Source organism: Desmodus rotundus, chromosome 2, assembly GCF_022682495.2.
Source record: "Desmodus rotundus isolate HL8 chromosome 2, HLdesRot8A.1, whole genome shotgun sequence".
Taxonomy (NCBI): domain Eukaryota; kingdom Metazoa; phylum Chordata; class Mammalia; order Chiroptera; family Phyllostomidae; genus Desmodus; species Desmodus rotundus.
The window spans coordinates 49,709,829-49,727,352 of record NC_071388.1 but is presented as its reverse complement, the minus strand read 5'-3'; the positions used below and the strand labels follow the sequence as shown (position 1 = coordinate 49,727,352).

The following is a 17,524-nucleotide window of genomic DNA, read 5'->3' as shown; positions in this document are numbered from 1 at the left end:
TTTCATTATGTACCAGATTTTATAATCACTCTTAGAAAGTGATTATTTCATTCTGAAACCACATATGTGAGTCACTTGCTAGAGTTCTTCCAAGGTCAATTAAAAAACAGAAAGAATGCCTTGCTTAAAAAACAAAAACATCTCAATAACTCAGTTAGAGACAGCCACATAATTTAAAATTTGGTCATTAAAATAACAATGTATCTTGAATTTAAAATTTAAAAATACAATTGCCAGTACAATTTTGATTTTGGCTTATAGAATAATACAAACAGAAAGCAGAAAATTTGGAAGTTTTGCTTAAACCACAATTTGCCACATTGCGGTGCATTGTGTTCCTGGCTAGTACTGTCTCTTTTTGTCTTGGCGTGGTGGCTGTACAAGGGGGTTCCCCTTGAGTGCTGCCCAGATGCTTTCGGAAGACTCCGTCTGTATACCTAACTGTGCAACCGGAAGTCACTGTAGGAGTTGCTGGAACAAACATGTACATTGAAGTCCTGATAAGGGTAAGAACCTTTATTTTGTAAAAAAAAAAAAAAAATAGGTTTAAGTAAGAAATTTCTAGTGATCAATAAATACCCTTTTATATCTGCTTTGATCCAATGTCCATAATGTATAGTGAGAAAAAGTTTTGCATTAAAATGTTATGTGCTTTCTTTGGTTTAATTGAGAGTTCAGTAACTACAAAAAAATCTGTTAATGTGATCCCTTGGTTTGGTTTTTCAACTACTGTGATGATTCATTTTCTTTGTGCTGAATACACTTGACCACAAGAATCACTTCAATAGCCATTTAAACAAAAGACAACAGACCATCTGAATATGAATTTTGACAGTTACCTTTCCTGACCTGACTTCTAAGAGTTCATAGTTTTGTTTGGAGGGGGGAGCAGAAGGGTCACATGTAAACCCTTCCTGTAATGAAATGAAAGAGCCGGTATGTAAAGCCCTTGAGGAGCACCTAGAACCCAGGGGGTTGGGAATAGCACCTTATCTGGCAAAGTTAATAAAATCTTCAAAGCACTTTCACAAGTTTCACCGCCCTGAATCCTTGCAATGACTCTGCCAGGTAGGCAAAGAGGTTCATTATAAATACGAAAATTGATGCTCAGGATGTCCGTCTGTATTTTAAAATCGCACATGAACCTCCTTGTCCGCTCTGGTTCCTTTGACGGAATCGGGACCTTGCCTTATTTGTGTGTGTGTGTGTGCACGCTGTTTCAAGGAATAGCATTTGCTGTATCTCAAAGTAACCAGAGAGCCCTGGCACTGGGTTCCAGAGCCAGAGCGCTCCACCGGAAAGCTCTCTGCCTGTGCTGCTGCATGAAGGACTATTTTTAGGTGTTTTTCTTTTGCTAATTGCCTCTCCCTCCGTGGGGAATTTCTATGGTAGAATCCCAGATGAGCCAAGTTTCTCACTAATTCCCGAGGAGACCGGAAAGACGAAGGCCATGACCCAGGTTGCCCAGAGATGGCAGTGTGGCAGCATTAGCAAGATCTTCAAGGACATTGCAGCCCACGGAGCCTGGGTGATTCCAGGGAACAAGAGTTCTAAGAGATGATTGGAAGAAAGGCCTGGACACATCTTACTGAGTCTTGGAAGTATCTCTAATGACCTTACCTGGCTGGAGCTTAATTCTGAAAGGAACTGAGAGAGTGTGGAGCCAGGGGTGGCGGTGGGCTCATGGCCGTCCAGATGTTCTGGCTTTCTTCTACCACCTTTGAGAGGAAAAAGGAACAGACTTCTGAAAGAATATTTTTTTCAGGCAACTTCAGCCTTTAGAGAACATCATAGGAACTATAAAGGCTTAGCCTAGAGAAGAGAAGAAGGAAAGTGGTGTTGAAAACCATTTATACTCCTTTGGAGGGAGGAGCTAACCAGGTAGTGCTAGGTGGCCGTGGGACAATGGTTGGAACGAACGTGACGTTTTGGGCTGTCAGTGTAAACCTTCTAACAGCTTTTGTGCAATGAACTAACTTGGGAAGTGGTGAGTTCTCTATACCTGAACTGGCCAAGCAGAAGTGTGGACACTGGTGTGGACACTGCCGTTCACTTGAAAGTGAAAGCGATTGAAAACCCTTAGGTGGGGAGCTAAGTTATCGCTGTTAACACCATTATAGCACTTATTTTATATCAAGTGTTTTCTTAACCCTCAACAAGGGGTGTATACGGTAGATGTTATAACTTCTTTAGAGATGAGAAAACTGAGGCACAGAGAGGTTAAATAATTTGTTCAAGGTCACATGAAGTAAGAATTTGAATCTAGGCTGTTTATCTCCAGTGTTTATATTCTTAGTCATTTGCTATATGGCTGAGTCCTCTACAATCCCTCTTGCCCTGAGATTCCAGGTAGGGTGGATGGAGTCCAGGCCCATCACCAGCATTCTTTGCAGGTTTCCCTCATAAAGCCCTTCCAAAAGGGCTTTGATGGCCTCCCCTGGGAGCAAACAAATGAACAAACCTACCAACAAGTCAATAAATAAAGCCAAAGAGGTTGCTGGTGAAAAAATAATCAAGACCTTCAGACCCACCTGGGAAGCTCACTGGTCATCTTTGGGGTCAGGTGGCAGAGGCAGAACTAATCAGAATATTGAGCCAAAGGGAGGTGCTCTTGTTTTCTGATTTTCTTCCTCACCTGCCTTTCCTCCCCTGCGTCTGGCGTCCCCTTCTGGCCTCCCTTTCCCTTGCACTTGCCTTCCCAGTGGACCTGTGCTGAACTTCTCCAGGACGCTGGAAGGCACAGGGAAGATCACGAAACAACCAATTCTCTATTCTAGACCCTCCGCCACCCCTATATACAGAGTGGGAAAGTGATTTACCCAAAGTCACAGAACCCCCATAAGAAAATCCGGGTGTCCAGACTCCCACATGAGGGCTCGGCCCACACCTAGGCGCACCTTCGCGCTCACTGCCCGCACCCAGGAGCTTTCTTTATTCCACATCCCCTTCTCCCCACCCCTACTCTCCAGTTCCCTGGAGTCGCAGCTGACGCTTTGCAGGCACCGGGGTCCAGTTCTTCCAGTGGGCGCTTCCCTTCCGTCGCATTCCCACGCCCAGTCGCCGTCTACACGTGCGCAACCCACGGAGGTCCAGAGTTCACCGCCGCACGCTGAAAGGAGGAATAGGGCCTGAGCCAGGGGTCCAGAGGCCAGGGCCCACACGGGACCCTACCCCCCTCGTCCCCCCGGGAGCCGGCACCTGGAAAGGGGCACCGACCCAGTCACCCTCCAGCCCGCAGACCAGTCGCCTCTTGGAAAAGTCCCAAAGTGTCACGTTCGCTCCCACGGGGGTGTGGCCGCGCCTGTGGCTCCCCGGGGGGCTGCCCCAGCGGAGCCGCACTTCCTCCTGCCCCGCCTGCGAGGCCCCGGCGCCCGCATCGCTCCTGCTCTGCGCCGGGGATCCTGCGGGGTCGCGGCGAACTGCTCGGCACCGGGGTCGCGCACCATGGACGCGAGAGCCGGCTGTACAGGACCCGCCGCCTTTCGGCTGGATCAGTAGCGGCGGTGGGCGGGGAGCGGACGAACCCCGCACACGCGCTTCTCCATGAAGATTCTTGGGCTTTCTTTGAAGAAAGGAGTGCATATGCTGCAGTGTCTCTGTGGAAGGAGCCTGAGGACCAGCAACAGCCTAAGTGGTGAGAAAATGTTCTTTCCTTAGTCCTACCCCCCCCACCCCCCCTCTCCTGGCCTCTACTCTTCCCTCCCCTCCTTTATCCGCGCGCGCGGTCGGTGGTGGTGGAAGGCAGGCGTTGACTTACTGGGGCGAGCTAATGGCCCCCGCCGCGGGATCTGTCCTTTCTGTTTTTTTTTTTTTTAAATCCCTGAAGTCATCAGCGCTTTAGAGAACGCTTCAGCTGTCACCTAACGCCTGCACTGGAACCCGCGGGGCTCTTTTGGAGGGGTGCTTTCAGTGACCTGCTTTCCACTCCTCGCGGCTCTCTCCTTGTGACTTGCGAGGGCGGCGTGCGACTGGGAGCCGCTCAGCGTCTCCTCCGGGAAGTTGCCGGTGCGTTCGGCAGGAGAGGGGACTTCTAAACAGGTGGCTGGCGAGGCAGGTATCTTCTATTCTTCTTGCTCTGTTTGAAAGTAGACATCTGGCCGTCGTCCAGGAGTTCGTTTTGCCCTGGAGATCAAGCAGTTTTTGTCCTTCTTGCGCCCCTTTTAGCTCGGGGCTTCCCAAATCGGGTCCCCCAGGAAGGGCACAGGGAGGCCAAGAGAAGCAGGCTCTTTTTAAAAGACCAGCAATATTGAGAAAAACAATAAAAAATTTAATGAAAAAATATCAAACTAAAACAATAAGTGTGATTGTTTTCTGCGGAATCCTTGGAAACTGTGCTGTTTTACAACATTTTCCATTGTTCATCGTTTTCTTTCAAGGTGTAAGTTCCCTGTAAAATGATTACCTCTAGTAATTTTTAGTAATTTTGCAAGTGCTAATCCACTTTTTGTGCCTTTGTTTTCTCTTACAAAATGGGGGTAGGGTGTGAGGACAGAGGAAAGCTACTGCTATTCTGTCTAAACAAGTGTGTCTTTTTAACACAAATTTTTGGGGCCCATGAATTACAGACAACTTTAAAGTTCAATAATTTAACAATATTATAACAGGGTTCATGTTTAAAACTTCATATGCTATTTTGGTGGATCTGATTCATTTGGTTACTTACCTATTTTCACTCTTTTCTGGAGCTATGAAGATTATATTTGGAAAGACTAGAATATATATAGCTTTCATTCATCTTTCCTAAAACTTTGACTTTCTGGTTACTCGTCACTCCAAATGCAAAATAAAACTGCTTTAAAAGAGCAATTAGATAATTTAACTATATGTGAGACATTAGAATGCATACCTTTGAAATGAAATCAGCCATGAGATCTCATGTTTTTACCTTTTTTTCAATTCAGAATATTATTTAAACGTTTTTTAACCATGTTTGTAAGTGCTAAAAGGTTCCGAGCCACTACATTCTAAACTAACACACTTGATGCTGATGTTTTATGTTTTGAAAATACATATTTCAGGAGGCCACTAGAGATGGCAATTTTCCTTTTCCACATTAAATATGAGTTGACTGTAACTTGCATATCTCTCCTGCATGTAAAACATTTTAAACTGTGTATGGTGTGTAGTGAAGACAGGGCTCTTCCTCATGGTAAAATAGTAAATATATTCAGTTTACATGTAAAGCCACTTTCCCAAATAGTAACAGACCCAAACAGAATTGACTACATGTGTGATAGGTTTTTGCAAGATCCTGAGAAGACTGAGAAGACTTAGTTCTAAAGCAGTCTCAATAAAATCACTAAGAATTTTTTAATTTAGTATTATTATCTGGAAAAAGTGGAAATAAGGACTAGCCTGGTCCCTGTATCTTATTTAATCTTAGATTTAACATATGACCCTATAAAAACAATTGCGTTTTATTTATGCATGCATTTTTATGTGATGGGGTGATTGGTTATATTGGGAAACTATCATTCTAGGGGAATTCTTTTTAAAATGGTGTAGTCACCATAGTGAAGGAATGATGAATTCTGCTGAGGATATATGTTAATCTCTCTGAGTTTGAAAGCCTCTAGGAGTTCAAAAGGGAGCCTGACAAGGCCTCTAATGGAAAAAAAACAGTATCTTTGGATATTTTACTGGAAGAGTGTATTTAAATTAAAATAAGATGTGGGTATAAAAAGCAGTTTTTTAAAACAAAAGTAAGTACCCTACAACTCAATTCAAACCTACCTAGCATTGCTCATATTCAGGTATCCTGCCTAGTTATTTATGTTATACCTCTTCTCTGAATCTACTTCCACATAAGTTCATTTATTCATGGGCAGATATAATTCATTGGCTTCTAAGGAAGGTGCAAATTCTATTCTCTGACTTAGAAATGGACATCTAGGGAGTACTTATACTTATGTTCCCTCAATGCCCATGAAATATTTTAAAACAAACTTTCCTTTGCACAACTTAGCGTATGAAATTACTACCTTTATGACATACTATTTTCATTGTACAATGCTATGAATGTCATGCCCGAATACTTCTTCTAATGCTATTAAATGTTGCAAGGCATTTGCATTTCATAGGGAGCCAATCAGAAAGACACTGAATCTGCCAAGACAATCTCTCTTGCTGAAATGATCTTGTTTATACATAAGCTTCTAGTACCTTCCTACCCCCTCTACTCATTACTGTTTATAGAAATGATAGCATTGCAGTTGGTGTCACTGATTGCCCACGTTGTTGCTTCAATGAAGCCAGCTGGGATTCAATTGCATGGTCTTTAAATAAAACTTAGTGGCACAAAATCACTCTGTCTCTTTTTTTTTTTTTTTTTTTGAGGAGAGAGGGTTTGTTGCTGCTAGCTGGATCATTCTCTAAGGCACTAATTATTTGCTTAACTTGGAGGAACTTGAGAATCAGTGGATGGCCACGTTGGCTCCGTGTCTGACCTAGGGGCTAAGGAACTTGTGGGTAGATAGCATCGTTAAAGTCTTTGGGAGGCCATTCTCAAAGTGACGGTGATAACCCCCTGCCCTCTAGCCCATTTTAGCACTCTGTAAGTGATTCATTGACTAGAGACAGCGGAAGTGCCTGTGGTTCCGGATACTCGAAGGCTGAAGCCAGAAGATTAATTGAGACCAGGAATTCTAGGCAGTAATGTTCTCTGCCAGCCTGGTGACAGTCCTGTGTTCACAGGCACCGTGGGGATGACCTGAACATGGGGAGAAATAGAACGAAAAGTTGTTGTTGCATTTTCTAAAACTGCCACGTATGGAAAATGGGGGCTATCAATCGCTTCTTTGGCCTTTTGGCTTCCAAACTTTAATAAGAAATTGACTTATATTTATATGGTTAGGAAGGCTTGACAAGGCAGTTCCTCTGAAAACAGAAGAGACTCTCTGACAAGGGGAAATTCTAATTTATAGCCTAGTAAGCAAAAATTACTAACACCTCACCCCCTCCAAAAAGGTATCTATCTAGTTAAAGATGCTAAGGTTCAGCTTCATTGGCTGTCCTAGTGCTTAATTTGTTTAGGTTTGGAAAAGCAAAGAAATTATGGAACGTCACTTCGTTTATATATTTATTCAACTAACATTTACTGAGGCCCACCCTGTGCGAAGCCGTGGGCCTGGCCTACGCGAACTTGGTTCTAAAACAACTTATTATCTATAAGGGAGATAATGTGTGAGCACAACAAGTCCCGATTAAGGCAGTAATGGTGTCTACAGTGTGTCCTGAGTCAGCACTGCCATTATTCTAGGAGGACCGCTGTATTTGGAGTGGCAGTAGACTCTCCTCAGTGTTGTTTGGTTTGCTACCTTCTCTGTTGATTGCTTTTGGCTTCTGTGATGGCATGTGCTCAGTTCAGGTTGTGATTGAGCAGATTGGTCGTTAACTCGTTTTCCTCACTCCCAGTGGAGATAATTGACATTAGGCTAATTAGCCCTCGATGGATGACCACGTGATACTGTTCTTCCAAATGCAACGTTACGGATTTCATTACCTTAGCTGGAAATGGGTGTTCATGGCATTGGAATTTGTAGGGCACTATAAAGAACAGAAGATCCAATGTATGTATTGGATTGACCAAAAAGTCCGTTTGTTTTTTTCCATACGATGGCTCTAGTAGCGCTTGGTTGTTTTTAACTTCACTGAAAACAATTTTGTCAGTTTGTATTGTGACAGCTGTCATACCAGAGTGCATTAAAAAAACCCATCAAAATTGGTGAATTTTTGTGTAACAATATGGAAGAAGATATACAACATTTTCAGCCTATGATGCTGCATTATTTCAAGAACGGTACAAACACAACTGAAAGGCAAATAAAGATGTGTGCGGTGTATGGCGAAGGGGGAGTGACTGATCACATGTGTCAGAAGTGGCTGGCAAAGGTTCTTGCTGGAGATTTCTCACTGGAAGATGCTCCATGGTCAGTAGACCAGGTGAAGTTGACAGTGATCAAATCGAGACATTAACTGAGAGCAATCAACGTTATACCATGCTGGAGATAGTCGAATCAATAGTTATCCAAATCAATAGTTATTGTTTACTCAAAATGTCCAAATCAATAGTTATTGGTGAAAATAAAAAAATATCTCTTATTTTATGGGAAAACCCACATAGACTTTTTGGCCAACCCATTGTTTATTTTTAAGGATAATGTACAGAAACGACCAGTTATTAGCATAAAAAATACTAATATATTTAAGACTCAGAATGAACAAATTAACTTTATGCCATATGTCTTTCAGGTAATTTTAAAATAAAGATGTCCAACCTTACTGATTAAATTAAAATCACTTGGAACCGCCCCCGGCTACATTCCAGAGTCTTTTCCTCCTCAAGTGTAACAACTATAAAGACTTTGACAAGGGTCACTCCAGTCCATGTGTTATATTCTTAACACATGTCATATATAATATTGTTTTGGGTATTTCTAAAATTATATAAACGGCAGGGGAGAGCAACAGGGGAAAATTGGGACAACTGTAATAGAACAACAATTAAAAATATATAAATGGTTTTGAACTGTAATTATCTCTCTGTATCTTATTTTTTACTCAATTTTATGTTTTTGAAATTCATCCCTATTAATACAAACATTTGAAGTTCAGAAACTCGCGCCTGGTGTGAGGCAGTCTGCTGTAGTAGCTGAGAGCGTGGACTGTGGTGCCAGGTTGCCTGGGTTCGACTTGACCGTGAGACTTGCCAGCATGTGACCTTGGACAAGTTCCTTAACCACCCAGCTCCCAGGGCCTCAATTTCCTCATTTGCAAAAAGGTAATAACAATAGCACCTACCTTTTGGGGATTGTGATGAGGAGTAAAATGAATTGATGTATGTGACGCTCTTAGAATGCTGTCTGACACTTAGTGCCCTGGGTGTATTATCTGTATGTTTATTTGGGAATGTGTGCTGAATTGTAACAGGAGGGGCAGCCTTCTTTGGCTAATACTCCCTGATTTTTTGCATCCAGCATCATGCTAACTAGAAGAAAAACCTCTGTGCCCAGGGTTGGATTTCTGTCAGAGGCCATTGGGCATTGAATGGGGCAGAAGGAGAAATAACCTGAGCTGGAGAGGTTAGTGAGTAAATACAACGTCTTTTGACCCAGGCTGTTGCACAGTGGACTGGAGTGACAGGAATTGGCACAACTGCTGAAGAATTGCCTCTTTGGGGGTTTGGTTTTATTGTGTCAAGAGTCCCCTGAGCCAACTGAGAATCGTCTGAAGTCCAGTCTATTTTCCTTTAATTGAATGCAACACCTTCCTTTCCCTTCTCTTGGGAATTATAAATAGGTGCACTCTGTCATCTCACCTTTTGAATTGAGAGGGAGTGATTCTTGGGTTGAGCTGGAACTGGATTAAATGCTCAAGACTGAAGCAAATCCCTGGGGAGGTTTACGAGGAAAATAAAGAATAGGTGGAGCTGAGATTGCCCAGTGACTTCAGATCTGTGTCAGCTCTGTTTTCCAAGCCACCTGAGCCTCCTTAGCGGGTTCCTTACAGCTGAGGAGATGAAGTGACTTTGGGAGGCAGACATTAAAACTGAGCTAAGGCTTTGTTTTGATTAATCTCTCTACCTCATGAAGCTTTCGAGCATAATCAAATTTCAGCAAATCTAATGAATCTTGTTATCACAACATAGACATTACGTAGCAAACATGAAACCGATGCTGTAGTCTTCTAAGGGGAGACCAATGGTCATATTATGCATGCAGTGTAAGCGATTCATTTGTTGACTCATAATACTTCTATTTGGGTTCTAGCAACAACTGTAGGAATTGAATACACACTTTTATTTGGCAGATGAAGACACTGAGGCCCAGCAAGCTTGAGGCAGCTGTTCACACCCCATGTCTGTGTAAAGTGGCTGGATCTTGGAATCCAGGATTTTTAACTCCTAGTGTGTTTGGGATTTGTACTCTAATGATGTAAGTTGGAATCTGGTTCTTTCATTCACTCAATGTATGACCTTAGGTAACTTTCTTAACCTCTGTAAGCCTCAAAACTCTCATCTCTAAAGTGGTTATAATGTCTCTTACTCCATCAAAGCATTGTTTGAGGTCTAAATAGTGGAAGTACAAAGTGGCAAAGCCTAAAATGCATGATACAGATACAACTTATTTATTGTTATTGTTATGTTGATGCATTTATGACACAAGACAATATCAGAGATAAAATAAAGCTCCATTTTACATTGTCTCAAAGAGGGAGTTAGTGGCAAAAGTAAGATTTAGCAACATGTAATTTATTGCTTCTTTAGAATATATCTTCCAATAGCTATGAAATCTTGTTGCATATAAGTTTTTTTGTTCTACATTGTCATGATAAAGAATGCTGTTTCTGTCAATAATATAGAACCTTTTCAGTCCGTATTATGAACTGGGACAACACAATAGAGGTTAGGGCATTTTGTTGATTTAAGTTTACTTTAAACTCTTCCACTGATGACTAATAACCAGAATATTGCAAAGGGTGTGATAATGGAATCCAATATCTAGACCAGGGGTGTCAAACTCATTTTCCCCAGGGGCCACATCAGCATTGTGGTTGTCTTCAAAGGGCCGAATATAATTTCAACTCCTTAAAAGTTAAGAAATAGTTACATTTATACAGTCCTAAAGTTATTTAGGCCCTTTGAAGGCAACTGCAAGGCTGATGTGGCCCCTGGTGAAAATGAGTTTGACACCCCTGGTCTAGACTAACTTCTGTTACAGAGAATTGGATGGCTCTAGTCCTCAGTCAATGGTGAAAAACATGTACTATATCAGGGCATAGAGAACAAATGAACTACTGTTAGGTATAGTGACTCTTTTAATAAGTAGCAGCTTCTAATTAAAACAGCTTAGCACAGACTGCAGGAAATAGAAACGTCCATGTGAGCACTAGTTATCAGACCTAGTCTAGGCACAACTAGATTCCTAGATGTGCTTGGCATTGGGCGTATAAAGATAAATTAACTCCTGCCCCAAGGAGTTCACAGTATGGCTTGAGAGCAAAGATATAAGAAAAAACACATTTTCAAGGGTAGGTTCTAAACTAGAGGTAGGAAAAAATTATCTTAAAGCAGAGAATTATGAGAGAAGTTCCCTCCAGTGGGGTGTGTGTGTGTGTGTGTGTGTACATGTACTCAGGAAAGCTTGTCTGGGAAGTCTCCTGGGGAAGATGTCACCCCAGATGCATGTTAAAGAATAAATAGGCAATCAACTTGCATAGAAAATGAGGAAGGGCTTGTTGTGTAAAAAGGAAAACCTGCACCAAGGCAAGGGACCAAGAAAGAACATGTGTTTCAGGCTAAATTTTCTCTTTTCTTCCTTCATTTCTTCACTCATTTATCAGTGGCCTACTCTTTGCATGGTACTATTCTAATTGCTGGGGTATTCGGTGGTGAGCAAAACAATGTCTATTTGAAGAGCTTACTTTCTGGTGCATAAGCAAAACAATAAATAAATAAACAGTAGGCCTGCATATACTAAAGTAAGTGCTGTAAAGAGACATAAATGCATCAAGGGGGTAGAGAGTGAAAGGGAGAGCTTTCTGGAGAATGCAGTCTCTTCTGAGGGAACAGCTTCTCCCCTAAAGGCCAAAGGAAGTGAGGAGCAAGCCTGAAAACACAGAGGGAAACCTTACTGAAGCTGGAAGGAACAGTGGGTGCAAAGGTCCTGAGGCAGGACTCGGGTTGGCGTATTCAAAGAGGAGCAAGGAGGACAGCGTGGTAGGAGTAAAGTGAGGAAAAATGTAGGGAAGGAAGTTGTTTATGGTCCTGTATGCCTTTGGTAAATACTTTGGAGTTTATTTGGGGAGTTATAGGAAGTCATGGACTGGTTTTGAACAGGGCGTGATAAGCCACCTGCCATTTAAATGGACCACTCTGGCTGCAGAATGAAAATAGATTGTATCAGGAAGACTAGTTAGGAGGTTATTACAATATTTCTGGTGAGTGGCTTGGAATAGAATCATAATAGGTGGATCTGAGATATATTTTGAGGTAGAGCTGACAGGATTTGCTAATTGAGAGAAAGAGGTCAAAGGTGGCTTAAATAACTAGGCCTGAGCAACTAGGTGAAGACGGATTGTTTTTGTTGCGTTGGGAAACAAGGATAGAGTTGCTTTGGGGGGATAAACTCAACTGTTGTGTTTTGAATATGTTGGATTTGACATAGAATAGCGATATTGGATGGAAAGATAAAGGTCTGGAATTTAGAGGAGGCCAGGTCTGGAGATATAATGTGTGGTTCATCAGTATATAGATGGTATTTCAAATTCCAGAGCTAGATTTAGTCATAAGGAGTTAGTGCTGATATGGAATAGAAGAGATATAAGGAATAATCCTAAGATACTCCTTATATTTAGCCACCAGGAGCTAAACCCTGTCCAAGAGACTCCAGAGGAATAGCTGGAGAAATGGAGGGAATTCAGGAGACTGTGTGAACACCAGTTAAGTGAAGAAAGTGGCAAGAAAGTATCAAAGAAAGAATGCCCAGCTGGGTCACATGCTGATGAGAGGTCCGTCATATGCAGCAGAGTGAGCTTGGATCTTTCCACTGGGAGATGTGGAGGTTACCCGTAACCTACAATGAGCATAGGCAATCTTTCTAGGAGTTTTGCAGTAAAGTTGTGTGTGATGTGGGACCATGGTTGCACTGTTTTTATGAAAAATGTGGTGTACTCATATGCTGATGAGAATGATTGCCTAGGAAAGTGAAGCTGTGTCAGAAAGGGCCCATGTGCTTATACTTTTCAAAAGCTGCCCCAGATTGGAGGGTATAGCTAGATTTAGGAGTGTCTGTTTTAGGCCATGGTGGAGAGAGTCCATTGGCTTGAGTTTGCAGAAGACAGGGCTATACATTTTGACTTTTTATAAATGTTTAATCTCTTAATTTGGTCTTTCTTTTCCCTTTTTCCTTCCTCCCTCCCTCCCTCCCTCCCTCCCTCCCTTCCTTCTTTCCTTCCTCCCTTCCTTCCATCCTTCCTTCTCTTTTTTTTTTTTCTGTATTTCCCCTCCTATTGGCATTTGTGACTGAAGGCTGCTAATAGTTTTTAGAGCCCATGTGGTTTTCCTGGGGGATAGTAATGGAAATGTCTGGCTATTACTGTTTGTGATTAGAAACACTTTTATTAATATTTTAGGCAAACAGTTATCCATTAAAAAGATGATGGTCATGTGTTTTCTGCTCTTGTACGAATATACAGAAATAGCCATGAGCTTGCCAAATCACACTCCAACATGTTCAAAAAATTAGGTCAAAGGGGGCCATTGAGATTTACACCTTTATAGTAGCTCCTGTAATCCCCTCTCCTCACTGTCCCCTCCACACTCCCCCCTGGCTATTGTTAGATTGTTCTTAACTTCAATGTCTCTGGTTATATTTTGTTTGCTTTTTTCTTCTGTTGATTATGTTACAGGGTGGAGGGATGGGGAGAAAAGGCATACAACTGTAATTGAATAACAATAAAAATTAAAAAAAGAAAAGAAAAGAAATAAATAAAAAGTAAAAAGAAAAAAAGGAAAAAAAAAGATTTACACCTAACGTATAGATTCTTAGAACCAGACTAGGTGTTCAGACACGTGATTATTTAGGGAGAATAATACTGTGAAGGGGGATTGGATCTGGAATCCAAAGGCTTGGATTACAGTTTTGGCTCTATAATATACAGATTCTGTGAATTTTGGCAAGTTTTGTATGTTCATATGAAAATGAACATGTTAATCTTTCCCTACTTTCATTTTAGGCTTATGAAGATCAAAGTGAAAAATATTTCATGATTAGTAATGACTTACAAATATGTAGTTGTTGATATGAATTGTGAAAAATAAATTTTGTAAACATGATTTCATATTACATGGCATAAATATTGTGGAAAGATGCCAGTTCATACTACACCATCATTTGTGATGCAATGTAAGGCTAATTGATTGAAGTGTATACATATATACATTATGTATACATATATACACACATATACACATAAATGTACATGTTGGTGTCTAACTTTGTACACCTTAGGTTAGTATAACTTTTTTATTATCATTAATGAAAGTATAATGAGACTATAGAAATTACACATTAACCCAGACCCCAAAATTCTTCCTACAGTGGTTTCAAATGCAGATAAGCCCCAGAGCTTCACTGGTACTGTTCTCTGCACTATAACTTTGTTTCAATCTGTGTCCCAAAAATTAGGGGAAAAATTACAAATGAGAAAGGAAATAGAAAGACAGAGTAGGTTGTACCATCGTACTCCATGCCAGTCACTAGATGTTTGGAAATGGGAAGGAGGATATTGTATCTGGTCTTGGGTGTCGTGCTTCCTACACGGCACGACACGATATTTCTACACAATAGTACAGATAGGAGATGATAACCAGAATATTAATAGGACGTGAAGTCATGACTTAGAAAGATTAGGCAAAGGCCATGAAGATATTTAGCCTAGAGAAGATTGCAGTGGAGTATGACATTCTGTTGATTTCAAGGAAGTAGAAGTTGGTTTGATGGATTGAGTTTGGAAGGCAGCTCTGGGATGAACAGGAAGTGCAATGACTACAGTTGTAGGGACCGCACGCGAACGTTTTGCCTGCTGATGAGCTTCCAGTTATTGTTCGTACACAAGCAGAGGCTCTGTGACTGTACGGATATTGCAGCAGGATGTAAGCCTCGTACATGAAGCAGGAATAGATGACCTGTGTTGTCTTTTCTAGCTCCAACACTTTGCGTCAAATCTCAGACTTCACGTGAGAAAGAGCTAGTTCATTTTCTGAGCGAGGGTTGGGGGAGAACACAGGAAGGCACAGATGCAAGAAATGGTTGGTTGTGCTCAGCAGGGGGAAGGATTCTGAGTGTAGTTTAGAAGATGCCAAGGAACGCAGCACTTGCCATTTCAGCTCCCGAGTCCTCAGGTAAATCCCTGGGTATCGTCGTCATTGTCTTATGATCCAGGCGGTCAGGACAGTGTCGCTGGTGTGTGCCTGATCTCTTCTAAATGACAGAAAAAGATGTCAGCCTCTGGAGCTTCTTTAGCTCCTTCTTTATGGGGTAAAATTCACTGCAGACTAATAAAGCCCTTGAACACACAGCTCTGAAGAAGTAGGTGTATTGAGTGGAAGAAGCAACAATGTAATTTATGTTGCACCTGGTTAATAATAAGTAATAATAAGTCTATTTGACATATTTAACAGCTAACTGTGCTCCTAATGCAGAGTTAATGTCTTGTACGTTGACTCATAGATTGATGTTGTTAGAAGGAACCTTGCAGAAATTTAGTTCTTTTACAGATGAACAAGTTAAGTTCAAGGAGGAAATCTGCTTAAAGCCACACAGTCCCAGAACTGAGACGGAGAACATGGCCGGGGCACACCCTAGCTCCCCACTCTTCTATGTCTCCTAGAGTAGTTATTGCTTTGATCACATAGTGAGATGAGCATTTTCTATTTTTCCTGGATTGATTTAATATTACAGTATTAGTATTTTTTATCTTTTGAATCCTGTTAGGAATTAAAGTAATTTTTTAGAAGTGACTCACAGGAAGGTGTCACTAAGGAGACTTTCCCACACCCACTGACATTGTGAGGAACAAATATTAACTAAGACAGTAGCTCCCCAACTCTAGACCTTCATGTACTTCCTATATAGTTTGCTGTATCTATGTGCTCCTTAAATTATTTTTTAATTTAAATGAACATATTAAGAAATTAACTTAGTCTTGGTCTAGCAGTTATGTCTTTAAAAGCACATGTTTAACTTTCTGGGGCTTTTATTTTGTATTTATATTTATTTGTTTTTGACATTCTGGTTTTTTTTAACATTAAAATAGTAATTTTACTATAACCATAATTTCTCAAGGTTTTATTTGGATCTCACCAAAAATCACTTGCATGCCATACTTCAGGAAATACTAAAGAAGTGAAACTATTTCAACAAATTCTCTGCTAATGTAATGAATAATAGTCATTTCTTCCTCTCCAACCTTCGCATTTTACTACTAATATCTCATTGATTTCAGAGAAAGAACATGAAATCCTACCCTGATGTGTATGGGGGAGGGTATATTTTCTCTCTCTGTCCCCATAGGAGTGGAGAAAGTAGGAAGGAAAAAATTAAGAAACAATTTGTTAGAAAATGAATGAATCAGGTTGCATTCCTGCACTAACTACTGATAAGTATCCTCTGGCTAGAAAACATGATTGAACGCGTGAAATAAGGATGTTCTCCCCGTGCAAACATCAGTCAGTTGTTCACAGATTCTGACTGGAGATGTAAGGTGAAATGAAGGCTGTGGTGCCGCCCAGGGGTCCCCGTGAGCGTGAATAAACACAGGAACGGAAGTTCCCTTTTCGGCATTGGAGTCTGTGGTCTGATGCCTTCATGTGATGGGCGACACACCTGTTCAGTGTTAGCTGTTGCTGGGACCGTCTGTCTCAAAGACCTACTTTATGTGCTTGAACTCAGTTTACCAATGGAGACACCCAAAGAGGGTGGGACAAAAGTAGGTTTACAGTTGTGAGTACATAAAACACAGTTCACTCCTGTATTATGATATTTCTTAAGTACTGTATTATTTGCCATACGAACGACAGTAAACCTACTTTTGCCCCACCCTGGATTGCTTGAAGGAGAGACAAAAAGCCTTGATCCCATCTGAGCCAGAATTTTTCATTTTAATAAATTAGGGTTTTCTAAAACAGGGCTTTCTAACCAGTGTGCATTCTTACTGTCTTCCAGCCCTACGGAGGGAGCCTTGCTGTTTTAGTCAAGTGTGGTGTGGGAATTGCAATGATGTAGGTGCGCCACGCACGACCTGGAAAAGGCTGGGGGTACAACTGGAAGACAGTGGAGAACAGCGCCTGTGGACCGCATAGTGCTTCAGAGTTTACAAAATGCTTACGCACGTCAACTCTCTTGAGACAGATAGCATTTCTGTGAGGCAAACATTATTTTCCCATATTTCAGGTGGGGAAACTTCAGATCCAAGAGGTGAAGTTACCTGCATAAATTCCCATGGTCTAAATGATTGACAAGGGAAGGTGTTACATTTTTAATCCAACGAATCTTAAAGAACACTACACCCACCTTCAGAATTTCAAATGTTCATAGTAATAGATTATGAAAATCCAAAAACAGACACCACGTACCAACAACTGGTGTACATTATATTTCCAAGGAAGCCATTTGGGATTAAGACTTCCTTCAGAGGTGTTTCCTGACCTAATTTGTGTGTTGTAGTGCGAGATGACACAGATGCGACCCTTGCCTTGTGGGGAAGGGGGGCCTTATGTATATAAACACCTTAATACTAAGCAGCCTGGGATATGTGTTATAAGGTGTTAAAATTCTATGGAGGAATAAGAGAGAAAGAGGTTAAATTAAAATGAAGAAGAAACCAGAGAAAGGATTCTGGGAAAAATGCAGTTATGTTAATAATTTTTTTGGCATGCCTAAACTTTGTTTTGGAAATTTTTTATTTACATTCTACACATAGAGAAGTGCATAAATAATATACCTGTAGCTTGGTATAATTTCAC

At 41.2% G+C, this 17,524-nt stretch overlaps 1 protein-coding gene across 3 annotated transcripts in view; it reads left to right on the top strand.

The window, feature by feature from the left end:
* Positions 1 to 17,524, top strand: part of FGF12 (fibroblast growth factor 12) — a 492,036-nt gene that overhangs the window by 155,099 nt on the left and 319,413 nt on the right. Inside the window, exon 1 of one of the 3 annotated variants that reach the window (XM_045192061.3) lies at positions 3,323 to 3,634. The exons of the other annotated variants lie outside the window; for them this stretch is intronic. Coding sequence (XP_045047996.1) covers positions 3,544 to 3,634 — 91 coding nt within the window. The 5' untranslated portion in view covers positions 3,323 to 3,543. Of the gene's footprint in view, positions 1 to 3,322; positions 3,635 to 17,524 lie in introns of those variants that run through there. 3 annotated transcript variants of the gene reach the window in all.